Source organism: Chrysemys picta, chromosome 2 (assembly GCF_011386835.1).
Source record: "Chrysemys picta bellii isolate R12L10 chromosome 2, ASM1138683v2, whole genome shotgun sequence".
NCBI classification, from domain to species: Eukaryota; Metazoa; Chordata; order Testudines; family Emydidae; genus Chrysemys; species Chrysemys picta.
In genome coordinates, this window is record NC_088792.1 from 89111186 (window position 1) to 89123642 (window position 12457).

General features: G+C 39.3%; 1 protein-coding gene across 27 annotated transcripts in view; it reads left to right on the top strand.

Annotated features, from left to right (window-relative positions):
• Nucleotides 1–12457, top strand: part of ARPP21 (cAMP regulated phosphoprotein 21) — a 267880-nt gene that overhangs the window by 193694 nt on the left and 61729 nt on the right. For 15 of the 27 annotated variants that reach the window (XM_065583670.1, XM_065583673.1, XM_005302675.5 and 12 more), the window contains 2 exons: nt 726–986; nt 11881–12007. In XM_065583670.1, the coding sequence (XP_065439742.1) occupies nt 726–986; nt 11881–12007 (388 nt within the window). Of the gene's footprint in view, nt 1–707; nt 987–11880; nt 12008–12457 lie in introns of all 27 variants that reach the window. The other 12 variants (XM_065583668.1, XM_042860290.2, XM_005302670.5 and 9 more) reach the window with 1 other exon arrangement.

Below are 12457 nucleotides of genomic sequence, written 5' to 3' on the forward strand. Positions count from 1 at the left end.
GGGTATAATCTGGCTCCACTGAACACAAGGGAAGCATTGTCATTGACTTAATTAGGGGATATATGCCTGTTTGGTATGTTGGTCCCTGCCCTAGCTAGATGGTGGCCCTAAGACTACTATATTACATGTTTATTAACACCAACTGCATAAAAAGTCTTTAACTAGCAGTTGAGAGCTGCAAACTGCTCAGTCTCCAGATTACAAATTTTTGCCTAATATTATATTAAAATGTATGGATTGGGATATTCAAAGGAATCAAGGGTGCCTCAATCACATTGAATTTCCCTTGGGATACTTACAAAATCCCAACTCTAGTTATTAGAGTACCCTTGGTTAAGGAATTCTGTGTTTTTGAGGGGAACCCATACTTACAAAGTAGTGCTTAGGTCCTTTCAGTTCAAAATGTGTCCCTTTGAAAGCTTTAGAGTTCACTAGTTTTTAGAATATGGGTAGGATCAAAGAATTCCAACCAATGAGGAGCTGCTGTTTCCCCATGTGGTGTAATTTACCTTACAGTCTGGAAGCATTTTTCAAGCCGTTTTCAGTGTTTTATTTTTATTTTCTATTTATTTTCTATCTATTTGTTGGTTACCCTGACTCGTTTGGTGGTGCATGAATTTATTTTCACCTGCTTCTCATGCTATTCTTAGAACCTGGCTTTTTGTTTTTTAAATGTCTACTGCAAAAATCATGTTGATAATTTTCAGCTGACTTTTGCCCCACAGCGAGATGACATGACAACACAATTTAGCCAGATGAGCTTAAGTCGTCAGTCATCAGGAGACAACCCTGAGTCGCCTTCTGGTCCTGTCTACCCATCACCTATTATACAGCCATCTGGCCAGCAGACAGGTTATGTCATGGCATCCCCAAGTCAGCAGCTTCCCCCAGGAAGTTTTACAGGTTCAGGTCCACCAGTATCCCAACAAGTACTGCAGCCTCCACCACCACCCCAGGGCTACGTACAGCAACCACCACCTGCTCAGGTAAGTAGAATTTTTACCTCTTTATTGTGAGTTTAGCACATAGCTCCAAACTCTGGGATCTCTGTATAGCATCATAAATGGAACATACAGCATAGACTTGGGGGTAACTGGAGAATATCTTTTCAAGGAATTCACAGCTACTGTGGAGCAGACTGTTTTGGCAGTGGGAAGTTTCCATCATTTCTGTTGTTTCATTGATTCCAACAACTCCTCCCTTCCCCCACCATCATTTTCTGAGCATTCATCTGTGTTCCAGGATGTATCTGTACATTAATATAAAGAAGGAGGGTGAACAAACATTCAGAGTCCCTTTTCTCCTGTGAGCCACATGCATGCTAGCAGAGGTAGCCATTCATCATATTTAATTGACTTGAACATGTAAGACACCACAGATCAGTAATTTTTACTGTCTTCCTGAAGACTGATTATGTTTTACTGTTCGCCACCAAACATCCATGGATGTCTCCTGGGTATCCTTGCAGAACACAGAAAGTGATTACTGTCAAGAAGTAAAATGCACCGATGATTTTCTGGCCCATTTTCAAGGTATACATTTTAAAAAGTCAAATTTCCAACTTAATTATAGAAAACTGCATTTAACATGCAGCTTAAAATGATAAAATGTTATTAGTTGGGGGGGAAGGGGGAGTTATTTTATCCTCTAGAAAAATATTTGTTTAAAAAAAAATCCCATCAAACACTTTAGCATAAAATGAATTTAACCCATGGTGTTATTTCTGTTCGTTATTCCTTATTGATAATACAACTGCAGTTGTTGGTATGTCTCTGCACTGTTGTAATAACAAAGAATGTGGGCTACTAAGGTACTTTTAACAGCCTTGGGAGTTAATATTAGTACAGAAAATTAGAAGAGTAAGGGCTGTTCATGCCACAGAACATACAGTGGCACATGATATTTCTAAGTCTAAATATTGTGCAGCTATTTGCCCCATATATGTAATTTCCTGAGTAAAGAGCTTGCAAAATATTTAATAGAGATAAAATATTTAGCAGAAAAGCTTGCTCTTTACATGTGGAATTTGCCTATTTGTCAAATTGTAAAAATTCCACAAAAGGGCAGTGTTATGAATTTATTTTATTATATAAAATATTATAAGAAATATTTTTCACTATGTAGCGATTTGCCAAATGTCAAAAATTTACAGGTGTGAATTTGGAGGGGGCGGGGACAGAAGAAGTTGTAATATCCCCTTTTCCTCTACCCAAACTACATTATCTACATGAATAAGAAGAAAGCGAAAATCTTACAAGCTGTCCTGGGTTCCGTTCCCACATCTGTCACTAGCTTTTCTTAATACTGTGTGTTCTATAACATTTTCAAGTATTATTTAACCAAACTTCAGAACGCTCCTAGTGAACTAGATAAATATGAGTGACCTCTGTTTTACAAACTGAGGTTTAGAGAAGCTAAGAGATGTTTCATGGCTATTGCAGTGAGCCAGTGTTAGGATTAGAACATGGTCCCCTGGCTCAATGGGCCGTGCTGATGCTGCTGTACCACTGAGTGTGCCTTGTCAAGTCACTTAATCTTTCTGATCTTAAATTTCCAAATCTGTAAAATGGGGATAATACTACTTACCTACAGGTACTTGCCTACCTGTGGCTGGGATATTATAATCCTGTATATTTTTGGATTTCATGTATGGAAAACAACATTACCAACATTTCTAGGGCTGGTAGGGGGAGGCATTGTGTTCTAATAGATTAGCCATAGGGATTTTGTGTCAAGAAACCAGAGGTCTAATTGTGCTTCTGACACTGGCTTACAGTGTGATGTTGTACATATCACTTAACTTCTGAGCCTCAGTTTCCATGTCTATAAGCAGGGGGTACTGGTGCTTATTTCAGAGGGGTGTTGTGAGACAATTAAATAATGTTAGTAGAATGTTTTATTGGTGCAAAATATCAATAACGGATTAAGACTACCTTGGACCCAGATCCAGTCCAACCAAGGGGCCCCCCTGCAAAATTACCCATTCAACTGTGGCTTTCCTGCCTGTCATATCTGGGTCTCCAGTCACCATGGTGGACCTTAGACGTTGGACATTTGGCTCCAAATATTGTGGATCTGTGAGTCCTCTCCCAGCATGGGGCCCAGAACTAGGGATCCTCCTTTAGTTCAGATTTTCAAAGAATTGTTAAGTGGTGAAGATGGGAACTAAGAGCCTCCTGCTTCCCAATACTGTGTTCATTTCTCTAATCCATGGGATTTGGGCAGGAGAGAGGACAGATACCAGCCACCACCACCAGCAGCAGCAACTTCTTAAAAATTCACAACTGTGAATTTTTGTGGGACAGTGGCTTTTAGAGTCTGCACAAGGTTAATTGTGAAGACTTTTCATTTGTCTGATATACAAAAAACTTGATATTTTGTGGAGAAAATAACAAATGACAAATTGGTGGTCATTTTTACAAAAACAAATTACGCCAGTTTTGCTCAGCTCTAATATTTAATTAAAGACTTTTTGAAAAGGTTTTCTCAAAAATGAGGTTTCAGTAGCACTGAACTGCAGGAATAAAGAAAAGTATAACTCCATATGTTTCTGTACTATAATTTTTCATGATTTCTTCACTGTATGGGAAATTCTCAAATCAAAAGTAGATGTTCATTATCAGACTGAACATCTTTGTCTTTTGAAAGGATATTGTAGGTAACTGGGTAATTTTGCAGGGGGTGCCCTTGGTTGGATTGGATCTGGGTCCAAGGTAGCCTCGATATGGTTAGCAACCTTTAAGAGGTACCGTTCTTCTGTATTATTATACACTATAATTAGTGATAGAATAAAACAAAAAAGTGTCCTGTGTACCCAGATGGAAAATATATTCCATATATCAATTGCATTGCATGTTTCATATCATCTGTTATACAGTATAGTGTGTACATGTCATCAATACATATTTTTAAACAAATTACCTAACTGACCATGTTTTAATTTAAAATATATGTACCATAAAATGCATTTTAAATAGTGTCACAATTAATATATATAAATATCCATGCGAGGCCTCTCATATTATGCAGCCACTCAATCATCTGTTCTGAAGTTGCTGCTCAATTGTGTTCGTGTAGCTAAGCTGTCATTTTGAAGAATAATGCAAATTTCTTGCTGTCCTGGTTTTGAAGATAACCTTCAAAGTATGAACCAAAAGTTAACCAATGTATGGATGTGTGTTCCTTACCTGTTCCAATCATGGCATGCCCCTTTGAATCCTTCTACTGACTTCCTTTTCCTCTGCGTGAACTTCAAACTTGTCCTTGTTTTCAATGTGCTTCACAGCTCTTCCCCACTGTCGTACCATGGCATTTTTAATCACTTGTCACATTGGTATCTAAGCATCATGTATGAAAGCCTTGTATTGGTCCAACTGATTCAGAGGATGGGTAGAGCTGCAAGGATGGCAACATAGAGCAGGTTCCTTAGCTGGAACCCACAGAACTGCTGATGGGGTGTGGAGCTCTTATGCAAAGGCCCTCTTCTACTGTAATTAAACTTTAATATACATGGAGATAGTTGCATTAGAGAGTAGCATCCCAGTACGGGGCTGGGATTCCCCTGGATTCATAGATTCCAAGGCCAGAAGGGACCTCTGTGATCATCTAGTCAGACCCCCTGTATAACCCAGGCCATAGAACTTCCCCAAAACAATTCCTCGAACAGATCTTTTTGGAAAACCTCCAATCTTGATTTAAAAATTGCCAGTGATGGAGAATTCACCATAACCCTTGGTAAATTGTTCCAATGGTTAATTACTCTTACCATTAAAAATTTACCCTTTATTACCAGTCTGAAGTTATCTAGCTTCAACTTCTAGCCACTGAATTGTGTTATACCTTTGTCTGCTAGATTGAAGAGCCTGTTATTAAATATTTGTTCCCCATGAAGATACTTACAGACTGTGATCAAGTCACCCCTTAACATTCTCTCTGTTAGACTCAAAGAGCTCCATCTGTTTAGCTCATCACTATAAGGCATGTTTTCTAATTCTTTAATCATTCTTGTGGCTCTTCTCTGAACCTTCTCCAGTTTATCAACATCCTCCTTGAATTGTGGGCACGAGCACTGGACATAGTATTCCAGCAGTGCCAAATACAGAGGTAAAATAACCAACTCAGCTCCCATTTGAGATTCCCCTATTTGTGCATCCCAGGATGAGTAACAAACTGGAGATGTGGAATGGACTGAGTGGTCCGTAGACTGCAGATATAGTAGATTGTTCTGAAACATAGCTATATAGCAGTGGCATTAATGGCTAGGAAGATGTTGCTTTGATAAAGTAGGGAAGCAAACTGGGACAAACCATCACCCATATGCTCCGTGTCACAAAGACCTACCCTATAAAATCAGCATCTTCCTAGCTACTATTGTCATTGCTATGTAGCTGTTTCAAGTAGGCCTTGAAATCTGAATAACTGATCCAGGGTGAAAGCTGTTGTTCTCTGTAGGAGGAGAAGCAGAGAGACTAAATAAACCAGTTAAGATGCTTATGCATGCAAAATGTTATAATGCAATAATCAATGTAATGCAATCAATGTAAAAGCACTTCTATATCATAGAAGTTGCTGACAAATTTATACCAATATAACAGAGGCTTCAGTCTAAATGACTAATTAGTTCCTGTAAATGTAGTGGCAATGAGGTTTCTAGTACTTTGCCTCTGGTATCTACTAGTATCTATTTTTTGCTGTTGCAAAAAAAGAAAACATGATTCTGGGATGTATTAACAGGAGTGTTGTGAGCAAGACACGAGAAGTCATCCTTCCGCTCTACTCTGCTCTGGTTAGGCCTCAGCTGGAGTATAGTTCTGGGCACCGCATTTTAAAAAAGATGTGGAGAAATTGGAAAGGGTCCAGAGAAGAGCAACAAGAATGATTAAAGGTCTTGAGAACATGACCTATGAAGGAAGGCTGAAAGAATTGGGTTTGTTTAGTTTGGAAAAGAGAAGACTGAGGGGGGACATGATAGCAGTTTTCAGGTATTTAAAAGGGTGTCATAAGGAGGAGGGAGAAAACTTGTTCACCTTAGCCTCTAAGGATAGAACCAGAAGCAATGGGTTTAAACTGCAGCAAGGGAGGTGTAGGTTGGACATTAGGAAAAAGTTCCTAACTGTCAGGGTGGTTAAACACTGGAATAAATTGCCTAGGGAGGTTGTGGAATCTCCATCTCTGGAGATATTTAAGAGTAGGTTAGATAAATGTCTATCAGGGATGGTCTAGACAATATTTGGTCCTGCCATGCGGGCAGGGGACTGGACTCGATGACCTCTCGAGGTCCCTTCCAGTCCTAGAATCTATGAATCTATGAATCTATCATGCCACTTGAATAAAGCAGAGCATTGAAAATTTGGGAGCAGGTCCAGCGAGAAAGAAGAAGAAAGAAAAAGTTGTCCAAGCCTGCAAGCCTAAAGATATCTTACATTTATATATTAAAGTTTAATTAATGCTGGCTTTATTGCTATTTTCAAGGCTTCCTTTCCCATTCTTCATCAAAAGAGGAACCGACAGATTTTAAAATGATACATCTAAGGGGGGAGGGAGGGTGAGCCCTTTGTCTTCTTCTGCTTCCTCTTCCACCATTGCGTATTCTAAATCTGATTAACAGATTCGTTATTCAGTAACATAAACATAATGATCTGTCATTGTCTAGCCTGTCCTCTGTGGTCTTCGGCATCATCCTGTGAGAAATAAGTTCACTAGTGGATAGGGTGACCAGATAGCAAGCATGAAAAATCGGGACAGGGGGTGGGGGGTAATAGGCGTCTATATAAGAAAAAGCCACAAATATCAGGACTGTCCCTATAAAATCAGGACATCTGGTCACCCTACTAGTGGAAACTAAGTACAGTGATCTGACTTTGCTTTTCTCCATTTCACTGGCAAATTCCTATTTTACTTTGCTTTCCATAGCCGTAACTAGGCATTTTCTGTGCCTGGGACGAGCAAGTATATTTGCGTCCCATACTGTTTTTTCGTCATTTTTCCTCCCCATTTTTTGCCCCACCCCACCCAACCCCTCCGGTTTTGCATCCTGGGCAGCTGCCCCGCTTGCCCCCCCTGGTTACGGCCCTGTCACAATAATACACCTCATCCATCTTCTGATGCTGACAGCCATTCTGACATGCTCATGGCCCAAGCACTCCAATAAAGGACCAGTTCTCCATGCTCAGTGAAAACATCACCAGCATCCTCTCCTGCACTGACTAAAGGGCAAATTGTCTCCTCTGCCTGCGTGATTGAGGGGATACAAAAATTGCGCTGAACAAAGCAATAGTAACAGAAGCAGCATCCCTCATGGAAACAAATCATTCTTAGGAGAATGGGATCCACAGATGAGAAGGACATAGGGCTTGGAGGATAGTAATGCTTCAGACACTATACATCCATGGATTCTCTGATGGTGGTCAGTCTGTGTTAACTTCACTTGGTTCTTTGCCTGTGTTGTGGAAGGGTGGGGGACCCAGGGCCACTAGCAGGCAAGAAATTTACTCAAAAAGGATGCAAAAAGCCTCCATGCACATGGTCCTTGACTCATGCTTGGGAATGTTCACTAGTTTTGGGGGACATACTCCCTTATTGTTCCACACAAGGGACTCTGTGCCCCTGAGAGAACAACTCTCAGATCATGAAATTTATTTTCCTGCTCTCAGCATGGGAGTAGTCAGCATAGAGGACAATAAGTCCCTAAATTAATACACAGGGAAGCCACCCAGGTGACTGGGAGGCATTTGTGTATCCAAAATCTCCATAGGTCAATGTAGATCCTGTAAATTCTCTTATGTAAGTGTAATTGCCATTAGCAGGGCCGACGGCGGGTGGGGGGGGGAAGCCGGTACAAATTACTGGGGCCCGGCAGTCTGGAAGAGAGCCCGGCGCCCGACTATGTTGCATATGTTTTTGTCTTTCTTGGTAGTATCATTATTTTTAGTCGGTCTGCCCTTGCTGGGGGGCCCGAAAAAAAATGTTCACCGGGGCCCGAACCCACTCTCGGCGGCCTTGGCCATTAGTGCTGATGGGAGTTACGCATGCCTATAGAGAGAATTTATATTTTCCACCCCCCAGCAGAACTATGAAATATGATAACAACATTACAACAGGCTTCATTAACAATCTCTTGAGGAAGGTGTAAATTCAACTCTAACCAAATTTGTTGATAACATTTAGAATAGAAAACCTACATGCAGACAGAATCAAACTGTAAATTGACCAGGAGAGGTTAGGAGAGTGTAGTACGCTGAACAAAATGATTTTCAAATAAATGTAAAGTCCTGCACCTAGAGTGAGAAAGTAAACAGCACACCAACAAACTAGAGAAAACCTCTCTGGAAAGCCATCTTAGAGGGACCCTAGGGTGCTGATAGACAGCAAATCAAATAGGAACAAAACAAGAAAAAGCCTTTGCTGTTCACAGGTCTCTATAGGTTATATAGGGGATCACATGAAATATGTCAAAGTGATAATGCCATTCTACATAGCACTGGTCTGAGTGTTCTTGGAATATTCAGCACAGCTCTGGCACAGTTTAGGATAGACAGGAAGAAAATATGTTGGAGAACAAAAGTTACATAAGGGTTGGATGACAAAATACATGGAGAGACTGAGTTAAGCTTAAATACCGTAGTTTAGAAATAATACTTTATTTATTAAATAATTCAATAAGTAAACTCAGGAAGGAAATGGTAGCCTATACATGGCTTCAGAATAACAACATAAATGAAGAAAGGTTTTTTTTCACAATGTTAGGAGGATTGAAGCAATGAGTTGAAGTTGAAGAAGGAAACATTTAGGTCCAGTGTACACTAGAAAGGGTTTGCTGATATAGTTCTATCTGTATAGCTATAAATCTATTGAGCTGTAGCGGCACACCCTCCAAGTTCAGGCAAAGCTTTGGCCAGTGTAGCTTATACTAATTCTCTGAATGAAATAAACTGTGCCAGCAAAAGTTTATAATGGAGACCTAGCCTTAGATTAGAAGAAAAGCTGTTAACATCAAGTACAGTTGGGCATTTCAGTAGACTAGCTGGGAGATGGTAATGATTTGTAGTCAAGCACAAGTAAAAGAAGATGTTTGTGGGATTGAGGTAGCGAGTAATTCTGCAAAGTGCAGGAGGTTCATGATAGATGACATAAGTGGTCTCCTTGGTATCTATGATTCTATGAATTCTGCTGTTCGTTAAAGTAATACCACAGTGGGCAAATATCAGGTTTGGATTACTTTTGGGGTGAAATCGTGTCTGTAGGCTGAAGGAGAGCTGTACAGAAGACAAATTAAAGTATGTCCGACAAGATCAATAAATCATTGATTGTCAGCCTAAAATCCACTTTAACCCATGTCTATATTCTATAATAAAAACGTCTATTTTTAGCAAGTCATCCATGCATGATTACTATCAAATTCAACCATTAATCACCCCAAATTAAATGATTTTCCATCTAATGCTCCATGCCACTAACAACATTTTTCAAAGTGATAGATTGCTGTACTGATAAGCTAGTAAATGGAGTATATAACAAATGTATTCAGTTCCAGTGAATTAAAAAAAAAAATCCTTGTAGCTACACAGATGAGTTAGTTCATGGCTATACAGTACTTTTAAAAATGTTAAGTGCTACTAAGTGTTATAGCAGTTCTTAGAATGGGCTAAGCAGGCTCAAGTAAAACTTCAGTTCCAGACCTAAACTGTTTGGGCTACATTTTTAATTTACTACCTATGAACTTTCCATACAATGATTAATGGCAAGAGGTAACTCATATTGTTCTCAGATGGCCATTTATTTTTAAAAGTTTTAAGAGTTTAGCCTCTTTTACCCATGTGAGTTTGCCTCACTAACTTTGTCCTGCTGGGGTAAAATTAGATCATGCATTTAAAACTGGGATTTTTTAACTCCAAACAGTTAGATCTGGGGACAAATGTTCTTACACTATGCCCATCGCTCATATTGCAGTATTCAAAGATAAAGCACAGTTCAAAGGCAGGCTACAATTTAGCATTACTCCGCGTTATTCAGAGCTGGAATAGCTCAAAACATGTTCAGATTAAAGCATTCATGGTTTGATTATGGCTGGTTGTACCTGACAAAACAAAGCAACAGTATTTACATGGGTTCAAAGAAAAACAAAGATTTGATATCTGGTCCTCTAAATTCTGCCAATTTGCCTGGAGTTCTCTTCCCTTCAGAGACCTCCCCCAGTCCAGGTTCCCTGATTCTCAGTTTCCCTTCTCCTTATAATTCCTTCAGTCCTCTCCCCACTTCCCATCTATGGTTCACCCTCATAAACTGTGTCCTCTCCTCACTTTCCTCCTTGTAGTCCTTCCTGTTCTCTTTTTCCTGTAGTTATTCCCATTTTGTAAAACAGTGTCCACTGGGAAACTTTTGTGAGAGTTTTCGTACAGAGCTATAGAAACATTAGCCAAAATGACACATCTTGAGGTGATTATGTAGTGGGTAAAAAATTTCATTAGACCCCTTTCAAGTGCCAGCCTGGCACTGTATGTATATTTCTGTAACTTAGTTCTGTTGCACTTGGTAGCTTTTCTCTGGTGATAAAGAGCCTTGTATCTCTGAGATTTTTAGCCTGTTTTTAAAGAGATTCTGTTGGCTCTTTAAATACCTGTCATATATGGCCTTATTCTGTTTACCATTACTCTCACTGAGCAATACTCCATGAGTAGTCCAGTTATCTCCGGTGGAACTACTCCTGAGCTAAGGTACTGCTCAGCATGAATAAAGGTGGCAGAATCTGACCCACATGTACTAATTCCTGTTGTATTAAAAATAAAAAGCATTTGTGTCTCTTTTTTGAAACAGGCCAAATACTAAATGTGGAAACCAATATAATTCCATTGGTTTATAAAGAAGCACAGACAGACATTTTAAATAGTCTAAGAACAACAACAACAACAAAAGTTCTCTTGAAGATCTTGTAGAGGTGCCCCTGTATACTTTATATTTTATCTTACTAACCATCATAGAATTGCTCCAAATGTGGAGTGCTATTGAACTCACTAAGGGCTAGCGCAAATTGTTTAGCTCCGATGTCTCTGTAATGGTGATGACGAGTGTGCAAGAAAAGTCACTGTGTTCAGTTGCCCTCAAACTTGCATTTTCCAATGTGTGGGGAGGCAGTTGAGTATACTTTGTTCTGTAACATACAATAGCTAGCAACACTAGCTGACTCAATACCTACTAAAAGCTTTTGCAAGAGGAGGGATGCTAATCATTTTTAATCCATAATATATTCCTGCCAAATGTGCTAGAAACTTTAAAGGGAGAGATTCATGCAGGTAAGCACTTATCCATTAAAGAGGGATAGGCTGACAATGGCGACTCTCTTTCATACATACAAATATCTCACTTTCATACAACATGCACATTTTGACTCCAGGCCATTTCTGCATTCAATTGTCCATTTAATATTCCCCAGAGTTTATTTAATTGTTTTCCATATGGTCTACAATACATTCATATTAGCATTATCATTTTGTGCAATATGGTACTTCTGTGATATTCTTTTTGGTCTCTTGTTTATATGTAACATTGCTTACACAATTTTTAAAAATAACTGCTATTTCTCTCTGCTTCTCTCTGTGACATTAAATTAGTTGAGAACAAAGTAATTCAGTATTTGAAGAACATTTGTATTCATGTTCCTGCTTCATTTAGGGTTTTTCAACTTACACACTAACATTGTTTAATCCTTAAGACATCGATAATCACATTGCAAGAGAAAATTGGAACTAAGTGACAGTGCTTGAAAATGTACTATGCAAATCTTTTCTTTTGATTACCGTAAAACTAAACTACTTCACCTGACTTTTTTCTGTATGTCTTCAGTTTCTGTCATAAGTACTAAGTCAGTGTTTTTGCTTTCCACAGATGCCAGTGTATTACTACCCATCTGGTCAATACCCTACCTCAGCAACTCAGCAGTATAGACCCATTGCCTCAGTTCAGTACAATGCACAGCGGAGTCAACAAATACCCCAGACTGCACAGCAAGCAGGTATTTGCATCTGTTACTCATTTCTTCAGCGGTTTGTGTTGCATTTACTGATGAACCTATTGATCGTACTTTAATTTTGGGCTTGAAAAGCTAGCGTTGGAAATTGGCCATTTAAGTAAGTTGAAAGAGTCAAAAAACAATTTTGCTTGGAAAGCCATACCATCCAAGAAAGGAAAGCATGCTTCAGTGCTGTCATCTAGTATGCATCCCACAGCGTGGTTCTTCCTGCATTAATACGTTACATCTTGGATCAGAAGTAAGACAAGTGGCAAATTACTGTGATCATTCATGCTTCATTTGAAAGCCAAGAGTTACATTTTATTGCCGTCATTGTATGTGGTCCCTAAACATTTTAAAAACAAGAAACCAGTAATGGAAACATTTTGGGGGCATTCTGCTCTGCAAAGCTGAAGCTGTATCTGTGATGTGGCGCCAGCCAGATAAAAGGCA